The following is a 17809-nucleotide window of genomic DNA, read 5'->3' on the forward strand; positions in this document are numbered from 1 at the left end:
TATATAATATTTACATATAGTATTTAGTAATATCATTTTAGTGTAATTATTTAATATATTACATGTACATAAATTTATATTATACTTATATCTATGTCATATATATATATATATATGCATGAGTGAAGTATTGGATGAGTGGTGATATTCGATTGATTTTTCAGAACATGTATATGACGGCTCTATGGATCGCTTTTATTTTTGCTCAGTCGAGCAGATTGCTCGTCGAGGGCATCAGATCGCACTATGTCGATTCAACGCAAATCGCGGAGATCAACGAAATGGGCGATAACCCTGCGGATAATAGAGAACCGACGTGCAAAGAATTACGCACGATGTGGAGGTATACCAAACGCCAAAGTAGAGCCATCCAAATTATGCATAAACTTCCATTCGCACAAGACTTCTTCGCGTATAATCCGTGGAAGAATTATCAGCCTCCTCCTCAACCCCCTCTTGACTATCGAGGTGAGAGACCTATCAAATTGGCGGAAAACTTTTATATCCATAAACTTATATATTATAAGTATATATACTTGCATATATATATATATATATATATATATATATATATGTTGTATTTATATTTATTATCATATAGTATTTAACTCTTATCACTTCAAGAATATCATGAACTGTTCGCCTTTAAAAAAATTTTATGCTAAAGAAAAGGTACATAATTTTTATATAAGATAGTTGTTTATTAGTAAAAATATTTGTTGAATAATGCGTGAATATAAATATAAAAAAAAGAAAAAAAAAAGAAAAAAGAAAAAAACTACACTTGGCAACATTATTATCGGTTGGAGTGATAAGGATTAGCTCTTTGTACACTATAGGCATCGAAATTGTACTTTATAGTATAAAGTACAATTAAGTTTTATACTCCTATATATTTAATTGTATAGGATTTAAAAACTACGAAATTCCTGTAGAGAAGTCTTGAAATTGTTGGTTGATATTATATTACAAAATTAACTGGAGTACAAAGGGTTAAATTTAATGATGTCAAAGATTTATATATTACGACAGGAGTGTTCTATATTTATTCATATTGCTTCGACACATAACGTAAGATTCATTTACAGAAATGAACCTAATCGAGAGAAACGAATGAATGAATAATGAGCGAACGAACGGGTGGGTTACTCAAACTCGATTTACGTTAGTTGATTTCTAGTCAAGAAAACGGAGGAAGGCATACAATTGGATCGAGCAGCAGGCTAGTGTTCGAACGTCATTAGTAAAACCACTATGCACGCATTAAGCTCCGTGATGCACCATTCGATATATTTCGTATATTTGATATATTTACACTTTTAGATACTTTAAAAATTCTTCAAATTCATTTCAAAATTCGATTATTTCTTTTTTCCTCTTGCCAAAAGGAAAATCAATTAACGAAATTATTTAACCTGCATTCGATATAATAAGCGGCCGCGAAAAGCACTTAACATTTTTACTTGTTGCGCGATGGACGACGCATTTCATTCGTTTGCACACACAAATTGAAAGCAATTGCTTCTTTCTATTTCTCTATGTTTTTATCTTTTTTTCACACACTCTCACTCACTCACTCTCTCTCTCTCTCTCTCTCTCTTTCTCTTTCTCTTTCTCTTTCTCTCTCTCTCTCTCTCTCTCTCTCTCTCTCTCTCTCTCTCTCTCTCTCTCTCTCTCTCTCTCTCTCTCTCTCTTCGCCCCCCTATTTTTTTCACTTTTACTTTGTGTTGCCTACGAACAACAAGTATACAAATATTTCCATTATGAATTTGTTAATAACGAATTTATTTCTTTTTTTTTTTTTCTTTTTTGAGAACCTTTTTTTTACTACAAAGGATTATAGAAAAAAAAGTTTTTTATTATAAAACAACGAACGTTAACGTTGGTAATGGATTATATAATAACTTTTAGAAAAGTTCAATGATAAAGATAAAGGTAAAGGATCAAAATAAATTCATTATAAAAGTAATCGGAAAATAAATGTACAGACTTGTCATCAATAGATTCTGAAGAAATTAACGAATAAAAGAAATAAATCTTGTAAAATTTGTAATACTAAGCTTAAAGGGAAGTATCGTTGTACTTTGTCGCACAGCACCAAGATTTCACTTAATACGTTTTTCTTTTTGTTCTTTCAAAAAATAGCACCATGCGTATATAATGCCTATACGCCTATTGTTTACGATAAAAATTTTTATTAAAAAAAAATGAAGTTTCTCGTTATTTTTCAACAGATTATACCGATCGACCTCGTACTCGTGCTGCTGGTAGTTCACCACCTATTTATGGAAGAATAGTTCATAAAGCACCGCCAGGAAGTAGACTGCGAAGCAGCCAACAAATGCCACACCAACCTAAGGCCTTTGAAGATGTTGCATATTTGTATGGGACAATAAATTTTCATCCACCCTCTTCCCGACGTCGACAATCGAGTTTTCGTATTGGTGGTGGTGCCTCCCCGCCTATATCTCAAGTTCCGCAAGCTGGTAAATTTCAACATTTACGAGACCTAATTCGTGGGGAGAGGGCTCGTGAATTGAAGGTCTGTATACGTCAAATGTTATCTGTTAAAAAAAAAAGATAACAATAATAAACATATAAAAGATAAAAAATAAAAAAGAAATAAAAATACATATCTCCAAACATAAAACTTTGACAGAAGTATAAAATGAAATTTTACTCAAAAGAAAAAAAAGGAAAAAAGAGAATTTAAACGAATCTAAAAATTTGTTTTGTTCGTTCATTTCAGAAACAACATGAATCTGATAGAATCGCAGCTGCGAAAGCAGCGACAATCAAGGATTATTCTAACGTCGATCAAGATGATTATCAAAATGTACCACGGCCGCGGAAATACTTTGGAAACTCATTAGATGGATATCAGCAATTTAGAAATCCAAAGGCTGATATCAACCGGGCTTGGTCGGTAAGTTAAAATAGTCTTTTTTCTCTCCATTATCATTATAAAGTTATAATAAATATATGCAAATATATGTATATGAATTATGCATCTATAACAGATTGCTTATTTAATCTATTAATCAAATAATTTAATTACTTGGGGAGTTATATATAATTTTATTTTATTTCTTTTTTATAATAATAGAAATATCAAAAATATAATATTTGAAAAAATAATATATTGAGCAATGTAATATTGTTAATACGATAACGATAGTAAAAAAAAGAAGTTTACGAAGTAAAAAAACTTGATGACATGTATTCTTTACAGCGTGGCGATCATTATTTGCCAGAATATATGCTGCGTTAATGAAGCATTTTCAAGATCAAGGAAATAGCCGACGAAAAAACTGCCGTACGTTTCAATATCATCACTCGTACTATTCTTGGCAGTATTATAGCCCAATTGTTTGATTTTGTCAAAGTTGGATGAATTCCAAGATCTTAAAAAATATTTTCGAAATCACGAAGAAAGTGTATATGTATATGTGTATGTGTGTATGTGTATGTATGCTTGCTTGCATGTATGTGTGTATATTATATATAACACTCTCCAAATATTTCAGTTCCTAATCTATGCATATACACACGTATATATGCACGCACGCACGCGCACACGTACACATTCACACTTACACGTACACAAATGCGTGCAGCACACAAACACATACACATACATATACACGAATACGTTTGACGAATTTATTAAGATAAATAGCAAGAAACTTGAAAAATTAAATTTACCATCTTTTACTTTTACATGAATTCATCCTGAATGTATATATATATGTATATATATATACATAATTCATTATTATTATACATATAAATTCATTCAGGATGATTTTATGTATATTACATATTCCCTGACAATATACTTGTATATTTAATTGATTGTAAAACATTCGAATGAGCAAAGGATTTACCTGCATTCGAGAACGTACATATATACATACATATATATATATATATATATATATATATATATATATATATATATATATATATATCAACACACCGTGTAAATGGTAAAAACTAATCAAAGTGTGATATCCTTAAATAGGACATCTATTACACAAATCTATAACAGTATGCCGAATATATCAAGCTCTCATTACCCGATAGAAATATAATAACTGTCTTTTCTTGCATTGTCTATTAAGAAGATATCATAATGTATTCGCAATTCTTACGTTTCTCATCTTTCTATTTATTGAAAACAATAAATTATCATTCGATTCTTATTAAAATGTTAAAAAAAAAAAAAACAAAAAAAACCAAAAAAAAAAAACAAAAAAATAATAATAATGACAATACAATCCAATTTGCAATATTCTTTATACTATTCTCGTGTAATTCATTTTAAGCAAAAAAAAGAAACTATATATTAAACTGACGATTTTTTATGAGAGCTCAATTGTTCGATAGAGGAACATTAGACTCCGACAAAATATAATCAAATGAAATAAAAAATCCTTACTTCTTTCGCATCTTTAATGATATTTACATAATATGTGGACAATAAAAAATATAGTGATATTTACATTTATAGTATACTTAACTCTATACATATATATTGAAATTACTACGGTACATCCTTTTAAAAACCAAGTGATTGCAGTACACACTATTTGCGTGTATTTGAACTGCAAAAAGACAATAATTATTCTTAAGACAAAGCTTGTAAAAAGCATGTAAGTAATGTAATTGCAAATTCTCATTATATTCATGTACAAAGCTTGTACAATTTGACAATGCAAGAATGTATAAGAAATAGTTACCTACTCTCAGGATACATTTTTTCCAATGAATTATATATTAATTTTTTTTTTTATTTTGACACTGCATGTAGACGATATCTCTAAAGTTTTTATTTCTTTTTGTAATCATTTTGACATAATATTACGCACGAAAATGCATTTTTATGTACGAGTGTTTAATTCATTGCAATTATCTATTTTTTGAATATAAATATCTCGAGATTTGTCTTTTCAAAAGAGATGTATACTCTAGTATTATTTATACGATAACAATAGCTAATTGAATTTTTATCTTTATTCTTACAAGCTCATATGTATATTCAACACACAAAGACACACATACATGCGTATCTATCGAAATATGCAAATTCACAACATTTTTATTCTTTAATTATAATTTATAGTAGACATGACTTATTATTGTCAGTGCCTGATACACTTTTTGAGACTGTTCTTTAAAAATTATTATAATAAAATTACAAGGAAAAAAAAAAGAATAATACAAAATCTTAATGGCACACGATTGGTTACATATTCAATACATACAGTCAAACACTAACATAAATAAACATTGACATTATAAATGAGAGCAATGGGATCTTAGAGAATGAATAATTAAAAGCTTACATTATGCCTTATAAACGACAATATTATCTGCATAATACAAATCTTGCTTACTTACATGGATACATTATACAAATTCAATGTATACTGCTGTATCTGAAGAGTAATTTAATTAACAATTTGTAGTTATATGCGCACGCGCGCGTTTACACATATCGTACATGTGTATTCGCACTCATTAATAAATGCCGCGTAAACGTGTTCGATATTATTACAATAATACTATGACTGAGTTCGCAAAAAAAAAAATTACACACGCACGCGCGAACATACACAAATCGCAATTTATATACGATCATTTTTGTTAGCTGCAGTAGAATAAGTATATTGAAATTTTATTAAATTAATTATTCGAATAATATATTTATTTAATTTTTTTTTCTTTTTAATTTATTTATTTCTATATTTTTATTGAATTTTTTTTTTTATAAATAATTTATAAGACAATTAAAATTATTCTTTAGGAAGTTAAAGATGTTATTAAATTAAAGATATTAAGATTAATGGAATTTATTAAGTTCGTTAATTTGTTGCTAAAGAGTGTAATTATTTATTATATGTTAGTAATTCCGAATCTAAAATAATACGCAACTACTCAGGTTTTTCGCCTGAAAAGCTTTATCAATTAGTGAATAAGGCTATGTATGCCTACAATAAAATGTAACAAATTACAAATATATGACAATAAAATTAAATATAGACGATACAATAAGGAAAGTGTAATCTAAGCGTGTTGCGTTCCATGATGTAGTTGTGCGCGCCATTTGTTATTGTTAGGTACAAGACTGGGCACATCATATAATAATTATATAGCGAAAGAAATCATGTAGATATTACTTTACAGTGTTAAAATATTCATTATTTATTTCTTATGTATGTTAGACAAAGTTAATTGGAATTGAAAACAGAGAAATATAAAAAACTTTTAAACATTCATGAGATCCAAAGTTCATATATCATAATTTATCTATTTTCTGATTAATTCAACATTTCACATTTATTCATTAAAATATATTAAATGTATATTTTTATTGTAGAAAACATAAAAATATACTTAACTTATAAATTACAATTATGTTATATTATCGTAATAATACGTAATTATAATTTAAATTTTATTTAGGAACATTAATTTTACCGACAATCTAATTTATTATAAAGTTTACAAAAATGCAATCTAAAATACTGACAATAATTAACAATAAAAGAAAATTAAAGCTAATGAATTAATAATATTATTAATTAAGACAAATAAAAAGCATGCTTAAAATAATCATATTTTCTTTGTATAATGGCGTTGCAATATATGCATCTCTTAAAATCAATGATAGCTTTGATTCTTCTTTATAAATTTTTATTTATAATATACAACTGTCTTACTATTGTTATTAATGAAAAAAACAAAATATATATATTACATATGCTTTCCGTATATTTTTTATAGAATACTATATTTGTTTAAATGATAACTTGTAATCTATATATTTTATATGCATTTAAATGTAAATATGAATATATATTTCATTTAGTATGAATAGAATAAAATTACCTTTATTACACCATGCACAACACTGTATTTTCGTGCAGAATATGAAAAGATCCAAATTTTATCAAGATTATAACTTATATTTATGGTGTCTATTCTGATTTCCATATATGAAAATTCATGATTCTATTTTAGAATAAGCAATGTTTGGGCAATATTTATTAATAAAATTTCAAGGATTTTTGTGCAAGTATATAAAAGAAAATATTTACACAAGCATTTCATATATCATTCTTCTTTATTGCGCTCTCAACATATTAAACTCAATGTAATCTTGCCTTTAAATATAACACATTTTATTATGTAAGAAGAGGAGAATAATGAATGACCAGATTACTTAATGTCAATAAAATCAAGGAGAAGATGTCAATATTATTATATCATATAAAAACGTATCTATGCAAACATTCATAAATCAATGTGTATAGCTGGCTTTACTTATTGTAATTTCTTCGTGTCACTATACTTATAGATTTAACTACTGAACTTTGATATAACATATAGAAAGCTTAAAATTAGAGAATTATCCACTCGTTCCACGATATACAATGAATTGTTATTTATTTTCTTAGTTAGAAACAGTTATAAGTACATCATTATGATATTTTAGAAGCTGCTTTCGAAAATAGTTAATCTCTTAAATTTCTCTTACTCGCTATTAAACAATATATGTACGCAGTACACAAAATACATTTTTTAGCAAAAGTAACTTCACACTGACTGTGTATGCATGTGAGTGTGCATCTGTGTATGCTGCACATTTTGTATATCACACTCAACTATAAGCAAATAAATTTTATCTTAATACATGGGAAAAAAATGCTTATTGTTAGCTTGCGATTATAGTTATTAAGATAAAATTACTATACGCATATATATGTTTCAGAGTCCAATATAAAATTGCGATCTATTCGGTATAATTCAATAAATCGTGAACGGTATAATTCGTATATGTAAGCAAATATATTAGTCTTTTTTTTATGCCCGGATCTTTGTTAAATGTATTTTTCATTTTTGATTATATTTATAATATATTTCATCGTTTATTAAATCACAAAAAATATATGCTGCAAATAAACAGAGTATATTTTTAAATAAAGAAAAGTATAATAAAACTACTTTAAAAATGATAAGATTTTTAAATAATTTGTTAAATTTTTACAGTACATACAATGAATACTTTTTATAATTCTTATTATAAGCAAAATATTTATTATATAAGTATCAAAAGCAATAGTTATATTTCGAGTTGGTATTTTTATTAACAGTGTAATAAAATATCCTCTGTTTTATAGTGATGTTACTATGTTTATAATCAATATAATTTTAAAGATGTAGTATCATATTGCAATATCAAAGAAAAGGGCACATCAAAGAATATTTGTTTTTATCTGTTGAAATAATCATTTGTGTATTGTCTAATCTGTCATAATCTATATAAATATTGTCATTATAACATGAATGTATACATCATTAAATAAAAATGACATTTTGAAATGTGTCTCTTATAAAAGTTTTTAATTATTAATACCTCTATGAAAAGAACATGCATGAGCACATATGTAATATATAGGTTAAAATTATATATTAATGTCTATGATATTTATTGAATTTGCATGAGTTTATTTACAACTTATACTTATGATATTACATAAAAGTAACTATAATAGGTATCAACGTCATACATTTTATAAAATAGTCTTGTAGGTAATACACAGATATAGTTGCCTAGAATTTCATATTTACACTATTGATTTGAAAAAGCCAGCCATGAACTGCAAATATATACACAATTGAAAAATATATGTATAAGTATATGTGTGCATCTATATAGCATGTATATATCCAAATGTATGTATGTATATATGCCCAGTGGTTATTAAAGTAGTCCAAGTCACATGTTTTTTCCTTTTTTTTAAGTTGAAATTCTTCGATTATTAAAACAATATAAAATAAAATACATATGTAACTCGTCTTTTTTTGTATGTTTTACCTAACTTTTATAATCACTGACACACATATCTATGTGTATATTTGTATATAATAATATATATATATATATATATATATATATATATATATATATATATGCAATTAGACAGTGATCGTAAATTATATTACAAGATGCATGTTATCTATTGACTTTTATGAATATTTAATATGTAAACAAAAATCTGTTTTATTTTAAATAAACATTCTTTGATTTGTAACATTTTCGTTAAAATATTTTCTTAAAATTAAATAAAATTTGCAAAAAAAAGTATAATAACATAATATGATTTAACTGTTAGCACAATTATAAAATTATTTATGTTATATGTGTATAATATTTACGATTGCAGGTACTACTATGATTATATGAATTATATTAAGAAGTTCATATTAGCTTATTTTTGATTGCCAAGCATTATGTATAGACGCGTTTTGCTAAAAAATTTATACAAATTTGAACTCCCGTTGTCAGTTATTTCTTTATACTACAAAACATATATGCATTGATTTCGTTAATCGATTTGATAAGATATTTATCTAATTGTCGTGTTCTAGGTAAATGTCCATAATATACAAATAAAATTACATTAAATATGTTTCACGTATTTACGATATTTGATTACTTTGTAGTATGACGTGTCAATATTACATTTCAACAGAAATGAATACAGTGGTCAAACACCAGTTGATGTTGGGGTATTATTTAAGGGTGGTTTTAATAAATCGTGATATTGTAATAATGCTTCACGTAAAGAGCGAGTTACTTGACCTGAAGCAGATGCAATTGTGCATTCTACCAAGCATGGGTATAATCCAATTAATTGTTCCCATACGGATCGATCAACTGAAATATAATATTTTTTTAAATTTATATGTAATAATATTTTTTAGATCTATTATTGTACTTATATAGTAAATTATATAATAAATAATATATTTAACATTTTATACCTTTATTAGGAGGAGCTTTTTTAAGTGATATTACAAGTGTAGCAACAGCCTTTAAAACAAATGATATTTCAGATAATCTGTACCTAGAAAAAGACACCATAAAAAAGTATTTTAAATATATAAGAAAATTTTTATATTTTATATTGTTTAATATTTGTCAAATATAATCTGATATATTATATAATCAAATATATTCAAGTATGTATTTGTAAATATTTAATGTTTTTCTAAAATATATTGATACTTTTACCTAGGTAATGGGCATTTGCCACTACGCCTTTCATTTTCAATAAATCTTCGTAAAACTTCTTGGAATCTATGTAAAAGTGCAGTAACTGCTAAACGACCCGCGACTCCACCTTCATCATTTTCCAAAGTTTTATTAGAGTCTGGCTCTAATTCGTTATTCAATCCATCCAATAAAGAAAATTGCAATAATGTTTCAAAACATGTCTTTGCAAATTCTTCTCTTAATTTCGCTTCACCGCTACTTTCTATAACCATATACAATATTTATTTTTATCAAATGTAAATTTCAATATTATATCCTAATTGTTAGTATTTTGGAAATTAATACAGTAATATGAAAATGAATTATTAAGTATTAAACCATTTCTTATAATAAAGTATATAACAGTAGTAAATTAAAAATATTACCAATATTCACTGTAGTCGCAGAGTGTATAGATCCTTTATTTAGAAGCATAACAACTCGCAAAATAAATTGGTGAGGTATATACTGTGAATGTGGTAATACTTCATCTCTGAGTAACTCCATTACTTGGCAATCGACTGCTTCATCTGCTTGAATTTCTTCAGCTCCACGTTCTACATTTATTACACTGAAAATTATATAAAAATATTGAAATTTCAATTGTACAAAATATTTTATATAAACGAAATGAGGAAATGTAGACAAAAAAAAAAAATTATACCTTTTTGGAAATAAAAAGTCATCCAATGTGCTTGCAAGTTCAGGCCACATACTTTGAAAATGCTCTGGATATTTACGTGCTAATGGTAAACCGGTATGCAAAACAGCTAATAAACTTGTAACAGCTAACTTCCATGTTGTTGAAGAAGGACATGCATATTTCATAGAGAGAGGCACATGAAGAGCTTCTATTATATGTTTTAATACTTGTCCATCAATTACAGCCATTTCGTGCGCAGTCTTTTGATATAAGTTTACAACCATAGATAATGCTTTTTCTCCAAAAGGAACATAATTCATAATCACCCAATCAGCCTAAATAAATAAAGATGCTTAAAGATATTTCAACGCTTACCATAAATTATTTAAACAATAATTAAAGATACAGATACGTACAGATACACCTCTAATTTGTGAAATATGTTTAGTTGGTATTCTACCATAAGTAGGAGCTTCACAAGCAAGTTTTGAGAAACTTAATAATTGAAGAAATATTAAAACTATCATTGTTCTCAGATTTTCAGGTCCATTTAACGCTTCCTATATAATTGATTATTTTTTTAGATATCCAAGAAGAATAAGCCAACTAAGGTATCTAGTAAAGTAATATTGCACCTTTTGAAGAAGTTCCATAGAATGTAGTACACCATCTTGTAAATGTGTGAGAACAACATCTGGTACAGTGGGTAGAATATAAGGCGTTGATTCGCCATGTACTGGAACCGCAACTACATTTTTTAATACAACACATAATTTGTCTAAGTCAGTCCCTGTAAACCTACAATAAAAAAGAGTAAAAATATAAACATATATCTATATACAACAGAGATAAACTTTTGTAAATTACAATGAATTACATACTTTTTTCTAATATGTTGAAAAACAGCTGGAAATATGTGAACAAGAGCAGTCAAAAAAGCTTGTGAAGGAACATAAGGTTCTGTTTCATTCTCTTGCGGAGGTGTAGTACTTTCCGTACCGATATTAAGCCAAACACGCCATGCTACTATCCAAAGTGCTTCCGAATCAGCCGAATGCGTTATTTCATTATTATCACATCCTTTTTGTAAATATAAAATTTCTTGAAATGACTTTAATGCTGCTAAAGATACCTACGAAAGATTTAAACATATATATTTTTATTTGGTTAAAATTTATATATTAATATATTTAATCATATCGTATATATTAAATAAGAAGTGCATACCTCGTTATTTTTACTCAGTGCAGAATTTTCTATAAATTCAAGAAGTAATGACCAAGCCCTAGGAAAATCACCTAATAATTGTAATAGTTGACGCTTTGTATTAAAAACTCTTGCAACACCACTTAATGTTAAAACCTATAAAATTATTATATTTTCATTTAAAAAATTAAATGTCTAATTTTCTCTATTTATATATTTAATATTTACTTTATATATTAAACACATACCTGTGTTTCTGCCCATTGTTTTTGTGCTGTATTTCTACTATGATGAATAAGTATATTTCCGCCAGTATCGACCTTTTCATTGCTTGCTGAATTAGATAAGCTTCTTACTTTACCTAATAGTGGAAAAAGGACTTGCCAAAGCACTGCTTGCCATGTTGGTTGATGCAAAAGGCTACCATGTGCAGAAATTGTAGAAAATAAAGTTTGACTAGCTGATTTACGTACAGCAGGACGAGAATCCACACATAGATCACCTGATAGAAAAAAAATTGAAAAAATATATTTAAATGATAATTTATAATAATAATTTTATAATAAATATATATTTTATATAAATATAAAAATAAATTTATAATAATAATATATAAGTTATGCAGAGAAAAGCTAAATTACCTAATCTTGCATAAAGACACATCCATAGTTTATCAAATGGTGGAATATTTGTTGTACCAGGAAAATCAGGAAATACAGATGATGAATCTCCACGTAAGGAGATACATAGTTTTTCTTGATTTTGGTAGAAATAATCACTTATATTCCACTAAAATTTATAAATAATTTCTATACAAATTAATTCTTTACTACTTGTATAAAACAAATAAGTTCATTTCAAACAACGTTTTTTTTAGACTACATATACATATATAGACTAAACTATGTTCTCACCATTAGGCCAACAGCTGTAAGTGATATATTTAATTCTTGTGTTTGTGACCCAAACTTTGCCGCTGTATCAACGCATTGTGGGAGACATCGCCATGGCATTACTGGTAAGAAATCAGTTACTACTAGTTGAAGGCATTGAAAAGCAATGCGTACTAAGGCTTCACTACAAACAAAGATTTTTAGATCAAGTATCTATTTTTAAAGTAAATATTACTATTATGTAAAAATCATTAAATATAATTTTACAATATAAATTTTTAATCTACAATTACCCATGATGATCAGACACCGCTCCAATAATATCAAGAACTAGCGGCCATCCATGAAAAAGCGTTTCTCCAGCACCATGAAGTATTTGCAAGACACATTCTAATTGTCGCTGTCTGACATCTCCATGATGCACTGAAGATAATTCTGACAATGGTCCCAAAAGTAATGTCTGTAACTTCTGCAAGAACAAAATTAAAAAATTTATTTCTATTCATCAATCAATATTTAATACAAATCGCATTTAGATTATTTTTTTTATAATTAATTAATGATAATTAATAATTAAAAAAATATTTACTTGGTTATCACGTAATGGTTGTGGATATTTGTATTGTAATGCCATTTTTACAAGGTATGTTATTGCTTCAACGCCCCATTCTCTCATGCGAATATGCGGATGTTGACATACTTCTAATAAATGATTTGTAAGTGGTCTCCATAAAACTTCTACGCGTGACAAATTTACTAGTCCAGTTTCTAAGAGTTTAGCTACAGCAAAAAGTGATGGTTCCTAAAAAATAAAATGTTATAAATGAATTTAAACATCTCCAAATAAAAGCCAACAATTTTTAAAAGTTTTTAGAACATACTCTATTTGAATATGCTAATTCCATTGCTTCGTGACTCAATTTACAAAGAGCATCTATTAAATGGTGTAAAGCCACATCATCAAGATGCTGACTACTTTCAAATAATCTGCTTAACATAGCACTAAGTACAGGTAAGTCTGCCATTACAGCATTAGTTAATACTGCATTGGGATCAGCAGCAGATCTTCCAGCTTTCAAAGATCCACCAGTAGATGGTTTCAAACCAAGTATCCAAACAAGATGTTGAAGAGTGGTTAGTACTAAATGCCAAGCACTACCAAGTATACTGCCATGACAATGTGCCAATGACAATAATGCACGCATACATTGAAGATTTTTTGCAGTTAACATAACAGGACCTTGATGTGCACCTAAGTATAGTTATTGTATTTAATATTTATATTTTATATTTAGTGATTATATAATAGTGCAACATGCTTGAGTGATGTCTAATACAATAAACGAAAGAGTATGTTGCACCATTTCGCATTATAATTATTCGAAATTTTTATTGAGTCGTTTTACATATGAATGCTTCTTTTACATTCATATGTAAGAAACTTCTTTTTTTTTTACATACCAACAGGTAAAGAAGCTGTTGGTAAAGGAGTTCCAACAGCAACAACTTGATGTCGATGATCTGGTTCACCCATAGATAAATTATATTGATTCGATTCTTGTGTGCGTGCACATGGTATACCTTGAGGTGCATTATATAGTACTGTTAAGGCATAATGAGGAGGTAAAGAACCTTTACATATTGCAGTAATATATGCATCACGAGGACTTTGCAAATCTAGTTGACCACATAAAGCTGCATATGTTTGAATTGCTTTTAAAACATTTTCTGTAGCAGATTCATCAGTACTGAAAATGTTTTATGATATTCATTAAACTATCAGGAGAATATGAATAATCGTAAAAATAATATACTATTATTTTTGAAGAGTACCTTGCATCGATCAATGGGCTTAGTGCTGCCAGTAAACCACACCAACTGGAAGTGATCAATTGTACATGCAATTTTTGTTCAAATTCAGTCGGTTTATAATGACTTTCAACATTTTCTTCTCTTGTGCCATTAATTGCAAGAGCAATCGATCGTATTATATCTAATAGACATGCATAAGCTACACTAATTCCATAACCAATTGGTATTTGTGGTGGTTCAACTTTATCAAGCATTTCCAAACTGAAACACATATTTTTCTATACTTATAATTATGTAAATCGCACTGATCATATTTATAAGAATTTAATATTATCAATAATAATATTAATAATATATAATTACTATTATTATAAACACCAGTAATGCTGCTTCTACTATTATTACATTATTAGATTTATAGCAGTAAAACCAGTAATAACAACAGTGGTGGCAATAATACAACTAAAAATAGGAGCAATGCCAAATTATAAATTAGATTTTATATAATTTTATAAAAATTCTTACTAAATAGATTTGGTATGTCCACTTGTAAATGATGCTACTACTGGTAACCAAATACCACGTGAATAAAATCCAGGTTGTGGAGATATACCAGGACCAACAGGCATACCTGTGAAGATTGGAGAGCCAGTACTTTGTGGTACTGGTGTACTTGTTGCTATATAAAATAAATTTATATTATACACATTCATCTATTATTATTTTAATATTAGATTTATAGTATAATTACCTGTTCCAGTTTGACCTATCATTTGAGGATTAACAAAAAGACTATGTACATAGGCACCTAAACTATTTACAATGTCCTGAAAAATATTTGTTGCGTGTGGTTTTAAATCATAACATTCACAAAAATTTGTTAAAAGATCAGCTTGTACAGTCATCTTATGCAATACTTCCAATGCTAAAGCTCTTTGCCAAGTAGGTTTGTCTGGATCCAAAAATTTAACAATTAAAGACAAAAATATTTCACACTCTGTTACCTAAAATTAAATAATACTTATTAGGATATTATTACAAGTACAAATTATTTTTATATCAATGTAAAAAATATATACTCTTTTTTTATACTTACCAAAAGAGAATGATACTTTTGTATAAGGATAGATACAACTCTCAATAAACGCATACTGATCGGAAAATACGGTTTATCAAGTGGTGTTGCTTGTTGTATTGAAGCTGGCACAGAATTACGATATTTAATATTGGGAGAAAACAGTTTTATTACAAGTGCACACACTCTTTCCTTTAGTAAGAAACTAAATTCAGGATGCTGAATAATAAAAAACAAATAAAATTATTCTACAAATATTTTACTTTGCTTAAATTAATTTAAATAACTTTTTTTTAAATACCTTAAAAAATACAGATGAAAAGTTGGTTAAAACAGATTCTAATAATTCTAAACCAAATGTTCTTGTCATTTCAGTAATACCTATGAGCCAATATGGTTGATCAGCATTTACCAATTGTACTAAATCCTTTAAAGAAATGACTTATTAATTCTCTTCTTATGTATGAAGAAAAGATTAATTAAATTACCTGAAACATTAAATATGCATCAGCAGCGCAAGGCCCAAGACCTTTCGGTGCTTGATTCGTTGGAGTTTTCAATTCCTCCAAGTTAACTTCTTCAATTTCTGAATGATCAATCATCTGTTCATCTTCTGCAACTACTCGTTCAAATACTAATGATACCAGTTGTCTTACTGTTGCACCTGCTGTGTTTATTGTTGTACAATCCTTGGTAAAATGTAATCTAAAGCAAAGAACCAGATTCTGCAAGTAAAAATTTCAATTGATAATTTCAATAGATAAAGTTTTATTATATACATTTTATTTTTACGATTTAATATATATTCCTAATTACCCTTGCAAGTGTATCTCCATGGACAATAGTATTACTTGTAAGGAGAAGAGTTACAGTCTGTAAAACTTTAACTTCTTCAGTTCCTGTTTCCATAAGCATCCATAATGTATCTGTAATATAACGAGCACCTTTCTGATCTATGGCTTGCTGAGTTATTAATCGTTGCATTATACCTAAACAAAACTGAAAGAATTTAATAATATTATTAATTTTTAATAATATATAAATACAAAATTATATCAAGATAATATAATGTTTATATATTATAATAACATAATTATCAGAAGAGATACTAACTTTAATAATTTTTATATCTTTACTTTCACAACCTTGAACTAAAGGATATAAGATTTGATTTACAATGTAATATATTGGACCTCCGGGCGTACTCATAGCAGTCCTTATTTTTGTTATTCCTTCTTCACATGACTGACAAAAATTATTTGAAATTAATATACATTTTTTGATTGTATTAAAGATATATATGAAATGCTTATAACATATAATTATTTCTATCAAAAACATATATAACATTATACTTATTACTATAATATATAACTTCAACGTTAAATTTTGAAACTTAACCTACATTTATTCAAAGTAACGCAATAGAAGTGTATTAAAAGAATATAAGTAATTGTAACTGACCTCTTTTATTTGAGGATACTTTTTCTTACTTTCAGAAGCAAGAACCTTCAAGTCGGCTTGAAGGGATTCTAAGAATTTCGAAGTATTATCCTGATTATTTGCGACAAGTGTATTTGCCATCGTGACAAAGTATGTGTCCCCTTCTTAATAAATTTAAATATATAAAGCGTCACTCTAGCTCATGATAAATTAATACTCTGTCACAAATTCTAATACTTTTATAATAAATTTCATAACTACATAATAGTAGGTGAGTTGGCATATCGTATGCCGATTATCAGAAATGACAGCAACTGAGTGACGATCCATTAAATTTAGCCTTTACGAAATTATCTAGTTCGCAATTATGATTTCATTGTTGGTTCTAACAAAATGTGTAAACTAGTCTTAATTCATTGTCCAATCACAAAGACTAATTCTTCTACGACAAAATATTCTTGTCAAAAATTTAAAACAATTGGATGAGACATTCATAATTGATACAAATAATCCAATCATTGTTAATATATATCTTCGTAACTTCCAATGATTGGCTATCTAAATTTTCAAATTTTATGTAACTATGTTTCTATTGGTAGGTGTAGTTGATGAAGGTTACATCGAAAATTCTT

The 17809-nt window shown here is 27.5% G+C and overlaps 2 protein-coding genes across 3 annotated transcripts; one reads left to right on the forward strand and one right to left on the reverse strand.

Annotated features, from left to right (window-relative positions):
- The first annotated feature begins 164 nt into the window (after nucleotides 1–164).
- Nucleotides 165–4342, forward strand: LOC124951116. Its single transcript, XM_047498933.1, has 4 exons — nucleotides 165–468; nucleotides 2235–2542; nucleotides 2750–2926; nucleotides 3233–4342. The coding sequence occupies exons 1-4, from the start codon at nucleotides 168–170 to the stop codon at nucleotides 3269–3271; spliced, it is 825 nt and encodes a 274-aa protein (XP_047354889.1). The 5' UTR covers nucleotides 165–167; the 3' UTR covers nucleotides 3272–4342.
- A 4151-nt stretch (nucleotides 4343–8493) lies between these two features.
- LOC124951099 (protein MON2 homolog) lies at nucleotides 8494–17517 on the reverse strand. Of its 2 annotated transcripts, none has more exons than XM_047498896.1 (25): nucleotides 17199–17517; nucleotides 16848–16979; nucleotides 16551–16733; nucleotides 16223–16459; nucleotides 16036–16161; nucleotides 15756–15953; nucleotides 15411–15663; nucleotides 15185–15338; nucleotides 14681–14920; nucleotides 14309–14595; nucleotides 13729–14099; nucleotides 13437–13649; nucleotides 13141–13316; nucleotides 12869–13031; nucleotides 12596–12743; nucleotides 12203–12456; nucleotides 11976–12110; nucleotides 11630–11880; nucleotides 11384–11546; nucleotides 11165–11308; nucleotides 10770–11083; nucleotides 10492–10676; nucleotides 10085–10328; nucleotides 9835–9911; nucleotides 8494–9727 (listed from the first exon to the last, which is right to left on the reverse strand). In XM_047498896.1, the coding sequence occupies exons 1-25, from the start codon at nucleotides 17316–17318 to the stop codon at nucleotides 9558–9560; spliced, it is 4938 nt and encodes a 1645-aa protein (XP_047354852.1). In that variant the 5' UTR covers nucleotides 17319–17517; the 3' UTR covers nucleotides 8494–9557. The 2 variants fall into 2 exon arrangements, with proteins under 2 accessions (XP_047354852.1, XP_047354851.1); XM_047498895.1 differs by having other exon boundaries at nucleotides 9835–9917.
- Nucleotides 17518–17809: the final 292 nt, after the last annotated feature.

The sequence above is a fragment of the Vespa velutina genome, chromosome 8 (genome assembly GCF_912470025.1).
Source record: "Vespa velutina chromosome 8, iVesVel2.1, whole genome shotgun sequence".
In the NCBI taxonomy this organism is placed as follows: domain Eukaryota; kingdom Metazoa; phylum Arthropoda; class Insecta; order Hymenoptera; family Vespidae; genus Vespa; species Vespa velutina.